This window comes from Oncorhynchus gorbuscha, linkage group LG21 (genome assembly GCF_021184085.1).
Source record: "Oncorhynchus gorbuscha isolate QuinsamMale2020 ecotype Even-year linkage group LG21, OgorEven_v1.0, whole genome shotgun sequence".
Lineage (NCBI taxonomy): Eukaryota > Metazoa > Chordata > Actinopteri > Salmoniformes > Salmonidae > Oncorhynchus > Oncorhynchus gorbuscha.
The window spans coordinates 18,042,086-18,061,030 of NC_060193.1; the positions used below are offsets into that span (position 1 = coordinate 18,042,086).

The 18,945-nt window shown below is 46.4% G+C and overlaps 3 protein-coding genes and 1 non-coding gene across 7 annotated transcripts in view; 3 read left to right on the plus strand and 1 right to left on the minus strand.

Annotated features, from left to right (window-relative positions):
- Window positions 1-25: 25 nt before the first annotated feature.
- dhrs4 (dehydrogenase/reductase (SDR family) member 4) lies at window positions 26-3,770 on the minus strand. 3 transcript variants are annotated; one of them, XM_046319388.1, is made up of 9 exons: window positions 3,644-3,770; window positions 3,150-3,292; window positions 2,785-2,962; window positions 2,430-2,531; window positions 1,424-1,494; window positions 1,294-1,345; window positions 1,033-1,167; window positions 799-878; window positions 26-571 (listed from the first exon to the last, which is right to left on the minus strand). In XM_046319388.1, exons 2-9 carry the CDS (start codon window positions 3,287-3,289, stop codon window positions 457-459), a joined length of 873 nt encoding a protein of 290 aa, XP_046175344.1. In that variant the 5' UTR covers window positions 3,290-3,292; window positions 3,644-3,770; the 3' UTR covers window positions 26-456. The 3 variants fall into 3 exon arrangements, with proteins under 3 accessions (XP_046175344.1, XP_046175345.1, XP_046175343.1); XM_046319389.1 differs by having other exon boundaries at window positions 823-878; window positions 3,554-3,712; XM_046319387.1 differs by having other exon boundaries at window positions 3,554-3,712.
- A 252-nt stretch (window positions 3,771-4,022) lies between these two features.
- On the plus strand, window positions 4,023-16,328 carry LOC124008246 (embryonal Fyn-associated substrate-like). Of its 2 annotated transcripts, XM_046319384.1 has the most exons (9): window positions 4,023-4,214; window positions 5,230-5,359; window positions 5,487-5,852; window positions 7,089-8,522; window positions 8,686-8,805; window positions 9,696-10,679; window positions 12,185-12,259; window positions 13,351-13,608; window positions 13,924-16,328. In XM_046319384.1, exons 3-9 carry the CDS (start codon window positions 5,841-5,843, stop codon window positions 14,104-14,106), a joined length of 3,066 nt encoding a protein of 1,021 aa, XP_046175340.1. In that variant the 5' UTR covers window positions 4,023-4,214; window positions 5,230-5,359; window positions 5,487-5,840; the 3' UTR covers window positions 14,107-16,328. The 2 variants fall into 2 exon arrangements, with proteins under 2 accessions (XP_046175340.1, XP_046175339.1); XM_046319383.1 differs by lacking the exon at window positions 5,230-5,359.
- Window positions 16,329-16,593: 265 nt separating this feature from the next.
- The window catches only part of acin1b (apoptotic chromatin condensation inducer 1b), a 32,928-nt gene continuing 30,576 nt past the window's right edge, over window positions 16,594-18,945 (plus strand). The window contains exons 1-3 of the mRNA XM_046320495.1: window positions 16,594-16,797; window positions 18,233-18,298; window positions 18,597-18,708. Coding sequence (XP_046176451.1) covers window positions 16,663-16,797; window positions 18,233-18,298; window positions 18,597-18,708 — 313 coding nt within the window. The 5' untranslated portion in view covers window positions 16,594-16,662. The remainder of the gene's footprint in view (window positions 16,798-18,232; window positions 18,299-18,596; window positions 18,709-18,945) is intronic.
- On the plus strand, window positions 18,002-18,118 carry LOC124008978. The gene has a single exon (XR_006834209.1). It is a non-coding gene; the product is annotated as a small nucleolar RNA U6-53/MBII-28 (small nucleolar RNA).

Here is an 18,945-nt window from a genome sequence, read left to right on the forward strand (position 1 = left end):
TGAAGTCCAATAATCAAACGTATGACAGCGTTAACTCTCTTGTTTATTAAGGCAATGTAGTTATAGTTCCTAAGGGCTTGATGGTGGGACAGAGCGAAAACAGACATTTGGACCCTACTTGTGAGCTCAAATGCTTTAGTGTGCTGTGACAGTCTTTGAAGTGTAGTAATAATACATTTTGTTAATTTGTTATTAACCCAATACACTGTATAGAGCCCACTGAAAAGCATACCGAGAATGTCAGTAATAATCTCAGCAGTGGTGTCAACACTGTCCACTTCCTGCCTTTAGTGTCCTCATGGCACTACCGTCTTAGAGGATTCCATTTCTCTGCAATGTAGAATAAATCTACCTGTCTTTACAGTCCATTCTTACATTACAAGCATTGTTTCCTTTTGAGCGTCACAGTCAGTCAGCGTGGCCAGATTCTATTGACACTTTACAGCCCGACTAGTCTCACAACCTGCAGCTCATCCCTCCAGTCACAGTGATGGTCTCTCCAGTGATGTAGGACGCGTCCTTAGAGCACAGGAAAGCGATCACTCCACCGATCTCCTCTGGCTCCCCAACCCTGGGAGAATAATACACAGGTACCAAATCAAACCAGACCACCATGGGGAACATGCATAAAGACAGCCAAATACAGATATGACGTCAACAACACTGCAACATGTCTTTCAATGTTACACAAGCAAATTCTACCAATTCAGTCACAATGGGTCAGACACATTTGTGGACACACTACATAAAAACAATAACACTTGAGGGCAAGAATGTACACTGAACTAAACGATGTACCCTAAGAATGAAGTTGAAGGCAACCTTTTAATGCTAAGCTGCTTCTTGAACTCGTCCACAACGTCTTCGTCCTGCCACAACTGAGAGAGAATAAGAACTCTGCATGATCAAAAACTCCTATCTGTATGAATGATAGGAAAACAACAGCCAAACGAGTGATAGAAATAGAGGGTAAGCAAATAATGAAAAGAGTAAACCGGTGAAGATGACGATAGAAAGGGAGGGGATCCTCACTGCTTGGCTGAAGCGGGTCTTGATGACGCCGGGGGCCACACAGTTGACACGGATGTGGCTCTGGGCCAGTTCAGGGGCCAAGGCTCTGGTTAGGCCTAATAGGGCCGTCTTACTCACACTGTAAGGACCCAGGGCCTGGGGGGAATCAAAGGTCACGTTGAAAAAATATTTCTTCATGCTAATATAAATTAACACTACACACAACAAATTCTGAGATGATCGACCCGAGAGCCATTCAGAGGGAAAATCAGAGGAGCTTACCTGCATAGGCTGGTAGCCGGCGACAGAGGACACAAACACAACACTCCCGCCCCTGCGAAACACAAACATTGTAATTGGTATAGTTCACAAAACCTTCCTACTTCATTATTTACATCTCTCTCTCTCTCACCCCCTCTTCTCCATGTGAGGCACCACCAGTTGGGTCATAAGAAAGGCTGCCTTAACATTCACATCCAGGATCTGCATGGAAGTGAAAAGTACAGCATTAGATCATGTAAACAAAGCAACTATGTTAAATCAACCAAGGAATACCTAAGCATCTATGTGAATGTGTGAAACCTTTATTTAACTTGGCAAGTCAGTTGAGAACAAATTCTTATTTACAATGACGGCATACACCGGGCCAAACCCGGACGACGCTAGGCCAATTGTGCGCCGTCCTATGGGACTCTCAATCACGGCCGGATGTGATGCAGTCTGCATTCGGACCAGGTACTGCAGTGACGTCTCTTGCACTGAGATGCAGTCTCTTAGACCGATGCGCTACTCGGGAGGCCCAGCTAATGAATAGTTGGTGAAACCAACTAATGAATACTTAAGCATCTATGTTAAACCAACTAATGAATACTTAAGCATCTATGTTAAACCAACTAATGAATACTTAAGCATCTATGTTAAACCAACTAATGAATACTTAAGCATCTATGTTAAACCAACTAATGAATACTTAAGCATCTATGTTAAACCAACTAATGAATACTTAAGCATCTATGTTAAACCAACTAATGAATACTTAAGCATCTATGTTAAACCAACTAATGAATACTTAAGCATCTATGTTAAACCAACTAATGAATACTTAAGCATCTATGTTAAACCAACTAATGAATACTTAAGCATCTATGTTAAACCAACTAATGAATACTTAAGCATCTATGTTAAACCAACTAATGAATACTTAAGCATCTATGTTAAACCAACTAATGAATACTTATCACATAGTTATTACACAACTTACTGAATACTTCAAATAACTTGTTACATTAAACTAAGGGAAATGCGGCACTGTTAGACATGTAACATATTTCATTGCATCAAGGCTTCAGTATATGGGGCAGATTTTCGGTCCAGTTGCTTTTCAAAACATTTGTAAGATGCTTGGACGCATAACGCACCTTATCCCAGACTGCTGCTGTGGAGTCCATGATGTTTCCAAAGAAAGGGTTGACTGCTGCGTTCGAGACCAGGATGTCTATACCTCCACAATGTTCCACTGTCTAAACAGAATGGAAAATAACAACACTGACATTCTGGAAGGGCATGTGACTGATGGCTGTGCCTGTGACAAGAAGTGGGAACTACAGTATCGATGATGTACTGGAATGTCACTGTGCTGAAGTTGAGTGTGATGGTGGTCACAATTTGAAGGTGTATAATTTGAATACGATATTGTCGCGTGATGATCAACTGATGTCTACTCTGTGTGCACCTTCTGGAATAGGAGCTAAAATGTATTGGCTTTTTCTTTACCATGTTAACCAGTCTTTCTCTGTCTTCACTTTTCCCAACGTTGCAAGTCGTCCCGGTCACTTGTATCTTCTCACTCTGCAGTAGTGCCACGGCCTTGTCCACGTTGGACTGACGTCTGCTGCTCACCACGACGTGAGCCCCTCTCTGACCCAGAGCCTGAGCTGCAGCCAGACCAATTCTGAAAGAGAAGAAGTAGAAGAAGACACAGCCAGTAGGAGAAGGATGATATATAGGGCCTAGAGCTTTCCCTGACTGTGTGGTCTGACCAGGAAAAACTCATCATAGGACCATAGAGCAGGTGGGCAATTCACTATAAACAAATTAAATACATCCCCAGTAAAACAGTAGGCACAGCTATTCCTTACCCATCAGTGGAGGCAGTCACTATGGCGACCTTCCCTGCAAGACTGCTTTGAGACCCAGCAAGACTGCCCCCAGACATATTTCTTGTTTGACCTGCGACAGGATTGGTCAAAAGGCTCCTGCTAACAAAACACCTCAGCATTACCTGGAAAGAGAAGATTTCTCAGTGCACACACATACAGTAGACACACAAATGCAGGTGCCAACCCACAAGTGACCCTTTCAAAACATTATGCCTTAGTTACTAGGTCCCTTAGTTATTACATTGCTTTATCCACGATGTGTCTCCTTATTGTGGCTATCAGTGGCTAGACCTCGGTTACGAAGAGCAGAAATTAGGTGAAGGTTGAATTGTGCAAGAATACAAGTGTTATGTTGAATTCAAAATACAATGATATGACCTTACCTTTGACTTTCTGATCAATAACGGTTACATGTAACACCAATAATCAAGGTTTGGCGTACTGTTGGTTTACAAATTGTAAGTTCAAAGTACCTCTGTGCAAAGTCCTTTACGTCCAGTGACAGAAGACAGGAATAAAAACACGAGTTTAAAGACGACGTTTCCGGTACTTCTCCAAAGTAAAAGTCCTATCCTGGGTGTACTGCTTTATTTACAACTGCGTCTATTGACATTGCGCCTGTACTCTCGTCTATACGGCAGCCTGTGCTCCATTCAAACAGAATCCAAAAACCCGCAGCAAAGCAAATAGCATATAACAATTTATTGCGTTTACCATTTACTTACATTAAACGTAATTAGTTGGTTACAGCATCTCTCCTTGCCATATAAAAATGGCCCAGATTGAACTATATGTGTATGTGAAAGCACCAGAGTCTCCCGAGTGAAATGCTGAAGGCGGAGCTGTAATCTTCGGTTTCTCCATCCTCAAAAATGTTGCGCTTTACCGCAAGAGGGTCGTATCCAATTACGTAGTCCTTCTCCGGAGGGAGACATACGAGAAAAACCTCGTTTGCCACGAATTCCCTCAACTGAAATAAGGGAACGCTCGATAGCTGTCTTTTTTCTCTCCAGTATTGCATGAAATGTTTCTATTTCATCAAGGGTAAGTACGCTCGCGAACAAAACAACAAGTGAGTGTCATTTTGAATGCAGACTGAAGTTTGCTTGTTAGCGAACTGATTTCATGCCCCCTTTTGTTTTGCCCATTGGCTATAGGCTAGCTAGCGGTTTACGTTACAGTAACAAGCTAGCCTCCGCTCCATCGATGTAGATACAATTTGGTCCACATTATCCAAGTGAGCTAACAAAATATTGAATATTTATTCATTTTTATTTTTGATCAGCGATCGGGTGAGCTGTGTGCTAACTTTAAGGGGCTAGCGAACGTTTGTTAGCAAATATTTACGTCATCTGAGTCAATCCATGCCATGGTCTAAAATTTCGTCTTGGCTGACTGATCCAGCTGCCTGGTAACTTGATATGCAACCTCTGAGTTTTATGCTGCCAATTAAGTTTAATAATAATAATTGAATAATAATTGCCACCGTTATTTGATATACATTTTTCTAATAACGCTTGTTACATATTTTGAACGCTTGCATTTTAACTGTAGATCTGTCATTGGGGTAAATATAATAATAATATATGCCATTTAGCATACGCTTTTATCCAAAGCGACTTACAGTCATGTGTGCATACATTCTACGTATGGGTGGTCCCGGGGATCGAACCCACTACCCTGGCGTTACAAGCGCCATGCTCTACCAACTGAGCTACAGAAGGACCATTTGCAGGATGAAATCTCTTGAGATGCTTGTTTTCAAGTGTTCAAAGGGAGAAAAAAATAAACAAACAATACTTAGAAACAATAATAATATGCCAACTACTGTCTAATAATAATATTTTTTAAAGTACATTAACAGAATAGCAAGTTGTTGTACAACTACTATTTGGCCTACAACTAATAAAAACTAATGCTACAACTACTAATAAAACTAAGTGTATATAATACATACATATTTACAAATATCTTAACATGGTGATGTTTCTATTAGTTAAAAACAGTTTGTTCTTAATATTTGACAGAAGGCTTTCTTAAAATGCCCTGATTTCTATAGGTAAATTATTCCGGTCAGTTGAGCCTTTTTATCTGAAGGATCTTACTCTGTGATGGACCCTTGGAGATGTTTGTCGAATGCAGTAGTGAGTCTTGTAAATCATGGATGTGTGACCACAACATGGGATATGGTAAGAAGACAGAAGTTATGAATTGGCTCTAAATACAAGTGGTAGATGTTGACATCCTCTAAGGATCTAGACTATGTTGTTTACAAAGTGAGAGCAACACTAACGATTTCATCATTTCCCTGACTAGGATTCTCCTTCAGTGGAATCAGGAGTGTGAAAGGATGATGATTGCATCACAATCCGGCCAAACTGGCTTTTCTAATCTTAATCTCAAGAATGATCGACAACACTGAGCCAAGAAGAAGCAGTTCAATCATGCCCTCAACACAGAAGAACCCGATGGGCGTTGGTGAGTGAAGAAGGCAGGACATCTCGCAGCCTTGAAGGAGGCTGGTGGCGTTTCCCTTGAACACAACTCGGATCGTGTGTTTGGACTCCGCAGCAGTCCGCAGTTCACCTCTTGGTTCTAGATGGAGGACTCTGTCTGTTTGTGAGCCTGACCCAACGTCCTGACGGGAGCACTGTCTGAGGAAGAGTAAACATGTCCCTCTCTGTGAGTACCAATCGTGTGTGTGTGTGTGTGTGTGCACACTTCTTGTATGAGATATGGTGGGTAAGCAGCCACTGATGAAATGAGCCCAACTGGTGACATGGCACTAGTTATTTTTCAAACCAGGGCCATGTTTGAATACTTAAAAATGTATCATCCTTCTTTGGGAGAATCACTGATATGACATAACTGGATCGGTGAAAGGCCATTGGCTGATGTGAACCTTTTTGTTGTCCCCATCCAATACTCTCAAATCAGTGATTACATCATTCGGGGAAGGGAGGGAATAAAGGATGCGGTTTTTAAGTAATTGAACATTGCCCTGGCTTCCATCCACGTTTCCAGCAGGCACGTTTCAGAGTAGAGCTAGTAGTGCAAAATGTTTTTCAACTGAAAACAAAATGCTGTGTTCTAATAAGACAAGATTGGACACTTTGACTTTTACATTTTTTTATATTTTTATTTAAATTTCCTTCATACTGAACGCAGCTCAGGGCTCAGCTTGTCTCTATAGCCAATCCCCAGGGGGTTAGGGTTTTGAAAAGGAGAAGATGAGAGGAGGCCCATGGGACGGCAATTAAACCCCAAACTAGGGACAGATGTTGTCTCCCTCCCTCCTTTCGCCCCCTCCCTCTCTCTCTCTCTCTCTCTCTCTCTCCATCCATCCCTCTCTTTTCTCATGACCATTTACTCCTCTTTGTCTTTTCAATCGTTCCTCCCTCCTCTGACTCTCTTTTTTACTCACCCTGAAAGTACTGTGTGCAGTAACTAAGTATATAGGGATTCAGCACTTATATCATTATGTGTTTAGTCATGATGGGACTGATGGGACTGAATGTGTTCTCTCTTTCTCGCCACCACACTGTTTTTGTTTAGCTCCTCCCTCTTGATCTTTAGCTCTTCTATTCACTTAAACCGTTATACAATCAGCTATTCTCAATCTCTTTCTTGGCATCAAGTCAATGCATTTGTCTGCGTGCGGTCCTGTCAGTATGTAGATGTATGCTTCCGGGTGTGATGTTAGGCTGTCTCTGTGTGTGCATTCCTGTCATCACTGCCCCCTATGACTAGTGTCCAAAGTTTTTCCTGACCACGTGACTTCATTAGGAAAAACTCTGGATTAGCGCTGGGATAGTGATGGGTGTTTTGTGGATCTCTTATTTTTTGAGAAATGACTGTGTCATGAGTTATTTCTGTGTTCTATACGTTTTCCCTGTCCCTCTTTCCCCCCCTCCTCAGACGGTGCTGGCAAAGGCCCTGTTTGACAATGCAGCAGAGAGCCCTGAGGAGCTGGCCTTCCGGAAGGGGGACATCCTGATGGTTCTAGAACAGGAGCAGGGAGGGGGTCCTGGCTGGTGGCTCTGCTCCCTCCACGGGCGCCAGGGCATCGCCCCCGCCAACCGCCTCCGCCTCCTCCACACCACCCCGGGGTCTGACCCCCGACCCCCTAGCCGCGCCCCCAGCGAAGACTCCGTGTACCTCTCTCCTGGCCCCCTGGCCCGCACAGCAGTCTCCACGGAGGACATAGACGGCGTCTACCGCACCCCACCTAGCCTGGGGGATGCCCTGTACCAGAGCCCAGGGGTGGTGCCTGTTGCCTCTAGACCAGGGGTCCTCCGACAGGCCGAGGTAGGGGGTCGCCCACGCTCCCGCTCCAGCTCTGGCACACGCCCCCTACCCGATTGGGACGGGGGGGTGACGGGGCGCCCGCGCTCGCCTTCCCTCCGAGGCAGAGATGTAGACTCAGCCGGGACTCTTTACCAGACCCCCTCCACCCCCACAATTCTTGGGCCCCAGCACCACAGATCACCAGGGGGTCTGACTGGAGCCCCTGGCCCAGAGAATGTCTATCTGGCCCCCAGTGGGATGCCCCGGGCTGTGGGTCTAGCTCCTGAAGGGCCAGAGGACAACACCTACCTTGTCCCCAGGGAGACTGTAGCGGCTGCAGGCCACTCTGACAGCTGTTACCTGGTCCCCAGAGGTACTGTACTGCCCAGCGAGGAGTTCTACCAAACCCCCACAGGAGGGGCAGCAGGGGTGGCCGTGGCGACCCAGGTTACCCCCATTGCTACCAGGATCCTGGAGACTCAGAGCCTCACCCCGTCACAGGTCAACGGGGACAGGGGGGCCCCCCTCAAGCCCCTCACCCCTCATTCCAAACTGGCACAGGGCACCCATGGGATGATGTACCAGACCCCCACCCATGTGGGATCAGGGATTCTCAGGACTCCACCCGTCCCTGCACTGGGATCCCCCAAACCTCAGCTGAAAGGCGTGATTCCAGGAACCCCCAGAGGTCAGAGTGGTGTGCCCTCCACCCCTCCCATCGCCAGGGGGAAGCTAGCACCGGCTACCCCCGTCAGGGGGTCCCCCTTGCTGGCCAGACCAGGACAGGGACAAGGCAGAGTGCCCAGGTCACCAAACTTTGCCCGTAAGCCACCTCCTCCAGCCCCTCCAGTGAGGGGTGTCACCAGAAAAGACTTGCCCCAGCCTGGAACCCCTGTGTCCACCTCTAAGCCTGCCATCTCCACCCCCCAGTCGACTCCTGTACCCTTGCAGCAGGAGAGCAAGGATGGGAGGATGACATCGGATGAAAAGAAGAAGAATGGGCAGAATAAGAAAGGAGAGGGCAGAGAGTATGCAGATCCTGATGACGAGAACCTCGACGAACAGGTGACCGACTGACAATCTCGTCATGACTAGGCCCCAGAGTTATTCCCCGTCAAGTCATGCATTCAGGAAAAACTCCAACCCTAGTTAACCAATGTGAACTATTGACCTTGTGCTTATAACAAGCATATAACAGTCTTATGATATGTTGTGCCTGGTCTACTAGGTGTATGATACTCCTCCCAGCAGTAGGTGGCATCGGCAAGCCCCAGCAGCGCTGTGTGACGACGAGAACATCTACAACACCCCCCGCTCCCTCCCCCCACACACTGACCTAGAGTCAGAGGTCAGTCAGGATTCTTCCTCCACAGTGCAGACACCATCTCTCTCCTCTCCTACTCCATTTCTCTCTCTCTCCCTGGCTCTCTTCTTTCTCTCTGTCTTTTTCTCACTCCTTGCTCTCACTTAATCTTTCTTTCTCCCTCTCCGTTCTCTTCTTTGTCTGATTCTCCCTCTCCCCCCTCAGCACTCAACCTTCCCTCACCTGTTCTTCCCTTCCTCCCTCTGCCCCTCACTCACCCTCTCTTTCTCTCAGTACTCCTCTCTTTCTCTCAGTACTCCTCTCTTTCTCTCAGTACTCCCCTCTTTCTCTCAGTACTCCCCTCTTTCTCTCAGTACTCCCCTCTTTCTCTCAGTACTCCCCTCTTTCTCTCTCGGCTCAACTTTCCTTCACCTGTTCCTTCCTCCCACAGCCCCTCCCTCCGTCTGTCTCTCTCTCTGCCACACCTGTTTCTCTGTCAGCTGCATTCCAGTCTGTGTGATCTGAATACTGCTGTTGCTATTTTCTCCCAGTCACACCCAGCTGTCTATACCGCAGTGGGAATGTAATGGCCAGGCTATCCAATCTCCTCCTCTGTTCTTCTAGAACATACATAACAAACAGTACTACTGACTAGGAGCTTAGAATGACTGAATGGAATGACTTGAAGAACAATAACGGTCAAGGAAGACTTGCTCTGCGCCATATAGACCCACCTCGTCCTGTTGAATGATCTAGGTGCCCTTTACACTGGTGCTTTAGACATTATTTGGTCTAACTGAGCAATTGGTGTCTGGGCCAGGGGGCAAAATAGAGAAAAATATCCCCTTGAGGAAAGTAGCTATTTACTTTCTTTCTCCATTTCTCTCCATCTCCTTCCATCCCTTTCTGTCTTCATCTCCATTTCTCTCTTTCAGGTGTACAATGTTCCCACTATAATACTCAGCACGTCATCAGACCCCCAACAGCAGACCTACAACGTCCAAGCGTCTGTTACAACTGCCGAATCAGAGGAGGACGTTTACAGCGTTCCCTCCCTTCCTGGCCTACCCCTGGCCCCGGGGGACATGTCCACCATCATCCCCCTGGAGGAGACGGAGCACGGCCAAGTCTACTCTGTCCTCGGCCAAGGGAAGAGAGCACCGCTGGGGCTGGGTGAGGGCAGCGACTTGGGCTCCACCTCCGAGCCGGACTGCGGCATCTACAACATGCCTGCTCTCACCCTTGACGTCTTGCCCTCTTCGGCAATGTCAACGTCGTCTTCCACACATAGGTTATCTGTATCCAGTAATGGGTCTGGTGACATCCAATGGAGAACCTCGCTTTCCAGTCTTGTCCAATCGGTGCTGAGCACTGCCTCGGGTGCACCCGCCTCCTCAAGGGACCTGGCTACCTCATTGGCTGAGATCCTGTCCGTCTGGAAGTTGAGTCAACCCAGCGAGGTCCCTCCCTCTCTCCAACTGGCTTGGGCCCGCCTCTCAGATCTACTTCCTGCTTTGTCTTCCTGTGGCCACGCCCCTCCGTCAGACACCCTGCTCTCTATGGTCCAACGGGCGCTGGAGGACTCCACCATCCTGTTACAGACGCAGGGGCGGCCCCGCCTCCCTTCCCAGGACTCCCTGTCCCGGAGACCCCTACCAGCCCTTCCCGTAGCGGAGATCAAACCCGTAGGGAGTGGTATGGGACCACGCAAGAGTAGCTGGATCCAGGAAAGGCCCTTACCCCCGACCCCGCAGCCAGCGTTCCCCCTGCCCCTCGCACAACCCTCCATGACCATGTCCATCACGGTAGGGCAGAGCGATGGAGAGGAAGAGATGGGGAACGAGTACGCTGGGATAGGTCTGACTCCCGCCCCGGCACCACTTCCTGTTGGAGACAGTGTGGGATACGTGAAGCTGCAGGTCAGTCTTCAATCTGCTGGCTTTTGTTTCTTGCTCACCTCTCCCTTGCTGGCACTTGTCTGCATTTTACATTGTGTTTGAGTTATTTTTTACATTGTGTTTTAGGGGGAGTTCAGGATTCTACAATTTAAGGTTAGATGGTTCAGAAGAAACCGCTTATCTTTAAACAGCCACTACAAATTGCCCTTTAAGCAGACTCCTTTATCCAGAGTGACTTACAATAATCGCTCTTGTATGTTTGCCTCTCTTCTTCTAGTTGTTTTATTGAACAGTATCTGCACTGTGGGCCCATGGCTGTTTCTAAAGTGATGTATCTACATTATACTTACAAAAGTATGTGGACACCCCATTCAAATTAGTGAATTTCTACATTTCAGCCACACCCGTTGCAGACAGGTGTACAAAATTGTGCACACAGCCATGCAATCTCCATAGAGCAACATTGGCAGGCAAATGGCCTTGCTGAAGAGCTCAGCGACTTTCAATGTGGCACAGTCATAGGATGCCACCTTTCCAAAAAGTCCGTTTGTCAAATTTCTGCCCTGCTAGAGCTGCCCCGATCAACTGTAAGTGCTGTTATTGTGAAGTGGAAACATCTAGGAGCAACAACGGCTCAGCCGGGAAGTGGTAGGCCACACAAGCTCACAGAATGGGACCGCCGAGTGCTGACGCGCATAGCAACACTCACTGCCGAGTTCCAAACTGCCTCTGGAAGCAACGTCAGCACAAGAACTGTTAGTTGGGAGCTTCATGAAATGGGTTTCCATGGCCAAGCAGCCGCCCGGACACACAAGCCTATGATCACTATGCGCAATGGCAAGCGTCAGCTGGAGTGGTGGAAACGCGTTCTCTGGAGTGACGAATCATGCTTCAACATCAGGCATTCTGACGGGACAAATCTGGGTTTGGCAGATGCCAGGAGAACACTACCTGCCCCAATGCATAGTGCCAACTGTAAAGTTTGATGGAGGAGGAATAATGGTCTGGGGCTGTTTTTCATGGTTCATACTAGGCCCCTTCGTTCCAGTGAAGGGATATCTTAATGCTACAGCATACAAACATTCTAGACGATTCTGTGCTTCCAACTTTGTGGCAACAGTTTGCTGAAGGCCCTTTCCTGTTTCAGCATGACAATGCCCCTGTGCACAAAGCGAGGTCCATACAGAAATGGTTTGTCGAGATCGGTGTGTAATAACTTGACTGGCCTGCAGAGAGCCCTGACCTCAACCCCATCGAACACCTTTGGGATGAATTGGAACACCGACTGTGAGCCAGGCCTAATCACCTAACATCCGTGCCCAACCTCACTAATGCTGTTACGGCTGAATGGAAGCAAATCCCCACAGCAATGTTATAACATTTAGTGGAAAGCCATCCCAGAATAATGGAGGCTGTTATAGCAGCAAAGGGGGGGGGACCAACTCCATATTAATCTCCATGATTTTGGAATGAGAGGTGTCCACATCCTTTTGGTCATGTAGTGTACTTTCACCATTCCTCCACAGGGAAAGCCAGAGCCTCCCTCAGATGTCCAGACGGAGAATGTGTCAAACCAGACTGTCCACACCACAGAGCCTAGGGTAAGTAACACACACTCACATCTTATGCTCCAATTGTCACACATATGCTCGTCTCATTCTCACACACTTTGTTTTCACACCAATCACCCCGCACACACACTCATCTTCTCACATCTTCACACCACATACACAAACTATGGCCTCGGATGAATCATTCATTCTCTCTTGTGTATTTACTGATGAGCTTTCTCTGTCCTTCAGTCCAGTGAGTCAACATTGATCTACCTGACTTTAGGTTACATTGACAGTAAATCTGCTCTCTACTTCTTTATCCAGTTTCAACCTGCCTGGATCAACTAGACTTGTTTACCTTTACAGTATCTCTACCTCAATCTCAATGTCTCTTTATTTTTCTCATTTTTTCTCAGCCTATATTTTTGTAGGCTTAGGTTGCGTCAACTTGTGTCATAGCCACACAACAAGAGGTCATCTGTGGTTCTAAGAACTTGACATAATAGACAACGGGGGCCCATTGCACAATAGATGGCAGTTCCATAAGTGACAATGTTCATCCCTGCCATTACAATGATGACCCTATCTCACTGTCTCCCCATTTATCTAACTCTCTCCCTGTCTATCTTCTCTTCCTTCTCCCCTCTTTGCCTGTCTTCTGTCTCTCCCCCTCTTCCCCCTCCCCCTTCTCTCTCTTCCCCCTCCCCTTCTCTCTCTTCCCCCTCCCCTTCTCTCTCTTCCCCCTCCCCCTTCTCTCTCTTCCCCCTCCCCCTTCTCTCTCTTCCCCCTCCCCCTTCTCTCTCTTCCCCTCCCCCTTCTCTCTCTCCCCCCTCCCCCTTCTCTCTCTCCCCCTCCCCCTTCTCTCTCTCCCCCCCCCTTCTCTCTCTTTCCCCCTCCCCCTTCTCTCTCTTCCCCCTCCCCCTTCTCTCTCTTCCCCCTCCCCCTTCTCTCTCTTCCCCCTCCCCTTCTCTCTCTCCCCCTTCTCTCTCTCCCCTCTCTCTCTCTCTGTCTCTCCCCCATCTCCATCTCGGTCTTTCCTCCCTCCCCCTCTCTCTGTCTCTCTCCCCTTCTCTGTCTTTCCTCCCTCCCCCACTCTCTCTGTCTCTCTCCCTCCCCTCTGTCTCTCTCCCTCCCCCCAGTTGAGCCCCTCCCCTCCTCTGCCCATCTCTCTCTCTTTGGAGGACTCTGAGCTGCTGTCCTTCTACTCGTCTCAGAGCCTGTCCCACCTCTCCTGTCTGGCCGACTCCATCGACGTGCTCTTCAACAGTGTGCAGGGGAACCAGCCTCCCCGCGTCTTTGTTTCCCGGGGGAAGAGTTTGATCGTGACGGCGCACAAGCTGGTGTTCATCGGGGACACGCTCTCCCGACTCCTGACCTCTCCTGACCTCCGAGCAAAGGTCAGCATACATTTCATGCCAAAATGACACGGTCGTGACTCGTGTTCATGAGGGCACACTGTAGCAAAACATTTTACAACAGAAAAAGAAAATTTATGTTTTTCATAGGATGAGTTTAGGTAGACCCTATCTGTTGCAGTCAGTTTTCTTCCATTCTATGCCTAATGAACACGACCCTGCATTTCATTCCAAATGTAGAGTTTGTAGTCAAACATAAATAAGAGCTTGCAACAGAATTAATTAGAGTTTTAGGTCAAGGTGAAAGGGATTAGGGACATTTAGGTATGATGTATTTTTGTCTTTCTCTCTCTGTAGGTCACAACCTCAGGGGGGCGTCTGTGTCAGGCCCTGAAGGCTGTCGTCGTGGCTACAAAGGGGGCAGCACAAAACTATCCATCGGTCTCTGCCACCCAGGAAATGGTGGACCGCGTGGCAGAGCTGTCCCAGCATGCCGCAGGATTCTCCAGCCTGCTAAAGCGCCTCGCAGAGATATCTTGACAATATTTCTTCAACTTCTCTTCTTGAAATGCCTTAGTCCAGGGTTTCCCAAACTCGGTCTTCAGGACCCCAAGGGGGGCACGTTTTGGGTTTTGCCCTAGCACTACACAGCTGATTCAAATAATAAATGAATCATCAAGCTTTGATCATTTGAATCAGCTGTGTAGTGCAAGGGCAAAAACCAAAACGTGTACTCCTTGGGGTCCCGAGGACCGAGTTTGGGAAATGCTGCCTTAATAGTTATTTCAATGTGTGGTCTTTTTAATTGAATGGTTTGACATTGGAAGTAAGTGACTTGGAATCATTGATTATCAGTGCAGAAGAATAACTGAGATCTGTGCCTCAAATTTGTCATTGAGTTAGATTTTGTGTGTGTTGGTTGGGCTTTGTTTTTATACTTACTGACTTCTGTGCTCTTAGTGCCAACTGCCAAGCACAGTTGTCTCGTTGTGTGTCTAACTTATTTGATTGATGGATGTTTGGTTTTGCTCATGTTTGAACCAGGTTTGTGACATTGAGTGTCCCTTTTGGGCCACCGTATTATGGGAGACAGCCTAGTTCTGGTCGGTTGCCATGCGTTCCTTTTCCTTTGACATTTGTTTTCTTAACTTTGCATCCTTATTTATTCGAAGTAACTCTCCACCCCCAAGTGTGCCCACATCCTGTTTGTTGCGTTGGAGGAGAACAGGGAGAGCTGGATGAAGGTGCAGGTGGTGGGTCTGTATATAAATGCTGTGGCAGCATTACTGTGTGTTTCTGCCTGGTGTTGCATTGCAGATTGTGTAAAACTTGTATTATCCAGAGGATGTTGACCATAGGAGCTTGCAAGATGACAAGATGGCTACTCTTTTACCCCTTCAGTTTCCTAGCTTATAGTCTGGAAGAGGGGGATTGGAAAGAAGATTAAGAATTCTATGTGGGACTGAGATTGGTTTCAAGTAACCTGTTGTTGGAGTGGTGCAAGAGCGGGCTCAGTCAGGCATGCCCTTTCCCACGGTTGGGCCATCGAGAGGGAAGAACCTGTATTCCAACTTTTACCTGTCTACACCTGTCTCCCTTTCCTCTCGCTTTCTCACACATATTACACCTTCCGTCACACACCCTCATTTTCCTACACAGTCCCCGACATGTTGTCCAAAGGACGAGAAAGAAAGGGTTGTCTTTTGTCTATGCGGGTAGCTCCCAGACAGACATGCTGGTGTACTGTTGCCTGTCTGTTTTCTATTCAACTCTATTGTCAGTGAGGCATCCATAGCAGACAGGTGGGTTGCAGACTTGCCAAATGGGGTATTTCTGTAGTGCGTGTGTATCTCCATGAAGTTAATCTTTGTCACCATCGTCCTCCTTAAGTTAATGCTTAAACTAATCTTCTGTGCCCAACTATTGCTCCTACCTATCTAGTTCCCTGTAGCCTCTGATAGGCTAGGTGGAAGTATCTCCATATTGCTTCATGGGCTACTCTTACCCAATCCTCTCAGATCCTAATAATAAGTGCATAGGGGGCTGGGGCGCAGGCTTCTAGGCTTTCCTATTGTTGAAAGACTCTAATCGCACCCTGCAAAGTCCATGCTGCCACTCTCCCTAGTATTGCTGTCTGACTCTGCAGCAGTGGTATGTTGGTGATAGGAGGGTGAAATGAACAAATATGCGTCGGTGCCAAAAAAAAGTAGGAAGTAGCTTTGTCAAACACTAGTGTTTTGCCTTTGTGCTCCCCCTAGTGGAAAGTAGCAGGGTTTCTACAGAATGCCTGCCTGCACAGTAAAGTCACATCCATAGACGGAGGGCCTAATAATAGAAAAGTGTCATGATAATTAATAACAATTGTATTTATTTATCAATTTTTCCTAGTGGCTTTGTGATCTGCATGGCTTTAAGTTGCTATATTTGCTATATATGCACATTTAACCAGGGATGTTTTCACTTCACACCGTGATTTCAATTTTACTACAATGTTTGAAAAGAACAAATGGAGAAGAGCAGGTAGTTTGATTAAGCTAAATTTGTTTTTTTGCCTTTTTTGTATCAGAATGTATTTTTGAAAGCTTTTCATGTTGTAATTTTTTTTTTTTTTTTTACACTAAAGTGAATTTGTTGGGATTGACTCAATGGCTATACAAGGCATATGGATCTATCCAGTCTACAGTTCATGTAAGTTGAACACTACAATAAGTCATTTGACTATGTTCCCTTCTAAAATGTACAAATACATTTTTACAATTACATTCTGTCTTGGTGTGGATTATTTCTGATGAAAGTATGTATTATAAAAAGGTGTTTTAGTTTTCACCTTGTTAGTGAAGCATCGACTTATTAATTGTGGCATGTTTTTTAGGACATTATACTGTGCACTGTCTGTAAAAAGCGTCAGACACATGGATAAGGCAAATTTAAATGATGGAAGATCTGTGTATTTTAGAGATGGCTAGCACTGTAACTACAGTAGGAAAGTCTCTCCACTCTCCGGAGACTGCCGAACGCTGACGTTGGCGGGGATTCGGAGGACGTAGCGACGCCTGTTGGAGCTCCCGTGAGTCGACAGAGCGACAGGAAAGCAAAATGGCGGATGAAGATGTTACGCTGGATGGTAAATCGCTACAATCGCTCCGTGTGGCGGATTTGAAAGCCGCTTTGGAGCATCGACACCTCCCTAAAAGCGGGGCAAAAAATGCGCTCATTAAGCGACTGAAGGGGGTGAGTTTGGCGCCGGTTATTGCTTCTACCGACGAGCTGGTCAAGTTAAGCAGGAGGCGAGAGTGAATTATAGGCCGTGTTTCTGTGGTTCTGGTGCGGAAATCCATAATATTAGGCACGCGTTCGGAGGATTTCAGGTCTGGCAAATTATCCATCGGCGTGTTAAAATAAGTCGGACCAATTGTAGAATTGTTTTTTGTTGTGCAACACACTTCAAAGTTGAGATGTGTTGCACGGACCGAACTGAAGGCCCATTCGGAGCGTGTGTTAATGCTAGCGAACTATCTAGCAGCAGTTACTCTGTCGTCGGGCCTGCGCTCTGTGGAAAGGGGGGCAGGGTGATTGGGTACGCGCCTGCCCATATGCGCTGTTTTTGTAGGAACATTAACTCGCTAGCTACGTGACTAGCTAGCTTAGTAAGGCAAGCATGTTTTACATAATTAACGTGAAGTTGATTTTCTTTTTCTCGTCAATTAGCTAGCTATATTATTGAAGTAAAATGTTCCTTAACACTGCCACTACTGGAAAACGTTAGGTTTCCAACAAACTACTGTTACTGCTGAATATTAATTTGGACACCATCGTTAGAAAAATACATTTCCCAATTGCATTATAATTGCCCCATAAGTGTCTTAACTTAGAATTGCACACAATGCTCAGCAATCACAAATAATGTCATACATTATAACGACCCGTTTTTCAATCAGCCATGCAGTTTCCTATACTTGTATTATGGGCAATATCCTGTGTGTAAAAATTGGCTATTCTTTCGCATTTCCAATAGAATGCAAGCTGAAGGTTTGCAAATGTCAGTGGAAGGGCGATCGAAACTGTTTGGCACTAGAAACTCAATGACCCAAGTCGATTTGGATTTACCCGTCCCAATGATGCCCCTCCTCCTATGCAACATACCAAAGATCCATTTCGCTTCTTCTTCTTCTTCTAATTAAAACGGGTCTGTTCATTAGAAGAGAAGCTCCAGAGGGCAGGACAGAAATTGTTTCAGAGACCTTGCTCCCGACCACTATGACGAGTTTTGGGCATCATTTGCTGCTGGAGTTGGAATGGGAAGATGGGCTTGTTGTCCTTTCTAGGATGCTATATTTATTGACTGATTTCATGTATGTGCCTCCAATAATTTGGTTCGTTTTTCTACAATGTAAATGTTAAATGTTTAGTACTGTCTGTATTGCTTTTTTCTTCTCTCCTATGATGATCCCGCCATGCTAATACTGATGCACCAGACTGACAGTGTGTCTCTGGGTGCAAGTGAGTTAAACTCACCTTCTCATACTGACTGGGTCAGTGTGGGCTGAGGAGAATAAATCAGGAGAATAAATAAAGCTCTTATTAGCCTGCATTTCTGTGAAAACACAACAGCATGGTTACGTTTGTGTTTGATGTGTTTTAACCAGTAGTTTGCTCGCTGTTTTAGGCTCTGATGTTGGAAAATGTTAAGAAGACTTCCACTTCCCACATTGGGCTCCAGCCCAACTCCCAGGTAAGAGACCAAGCAATACACCACTGTTTGGAGAGTCGGTACTAGACGTAGAGGCAATATTACGGAGGTTACCTGATTTAATTGTCAGTCATCTGTGTGTTTCAGACCCGATATGTATTCTTTTTCTTACCCTCACATGAATTAGAAAATAATCCAACCTGTATCGTTCAATGCACAAAGGTGATCATTTATCGTTTTAGATTGTGATGAAAATCAGTCCTGTGTCATTAAAACACACAGATAGCCTAGTCTTTCCCTTCCCTGCTTTCTAATGTGCTTATGTCCCCTGTGTGTTCAGATTGGGGAGGAGATGAGCCAGAACAGCTTCATAAAGCAGTACCTGGCTCAGCAGCAGGAGCTCCTTCGCCAGAGGCTGGAGAGAGAGGCCCGGGAGGCGGCAGAGGCCGATGGTAAGACACACAACCAGGCTCTAATATCCACACTAACACACTACTTAACATGGAATGCTAGTGTTGAGTGGACGTTGGAACGTAGTAGTCTGTTCCAATATCCACACTGAAGCAAGGTTTTGGGCATGCATTGTAAGTGGTATGTGAGTTTGGACATGTAGTTCAAGTCTGCGCTCTATCTTAACAATGTACAACGTCCCTATAGCTTAGTGCAGTTAACAGCTGTAGAGTGATACC

Coding starts and splice junctions, on each gene's coding strand:
- dhrs4 (XM_046319388.1), bottom strand. CDS start 3,289: ATGCTGAGGTGTTTTGTTAGCAGGAGCCTTTTGACCAATCCTGTCGCA. Junction 1,495..2,429: donor CAGCAGCAGTCTGGGATAAG/GTGCGTTATGCG, acceptor ACTTCCATGCAG/ATCCTGGATGTGAATGTTAA. Junction 572..798: donor CCTTCAACTTCATTCTTAGG/GTACATCGTTTA, acceptor TTATTCTCCCAG/GGTTGGGGAGCCAGAGGAGA.
- LOC124008246 (XM_046319384.1), top strand. Junction 8,523..8,685: donor ACGAGAACCTCGACGAACAG/GTGACCGACTGA, acceptor CTGGTCTACTAG/GTGTATGATACTCCTCCCAG. Junction 13,609..13,923: donor CTCCTGACCTCCGAGCAAAG/GTCAGCATACAT, acceptor CTCTCTCTGTAG/GTCACAACCTCAGGGGGGCG.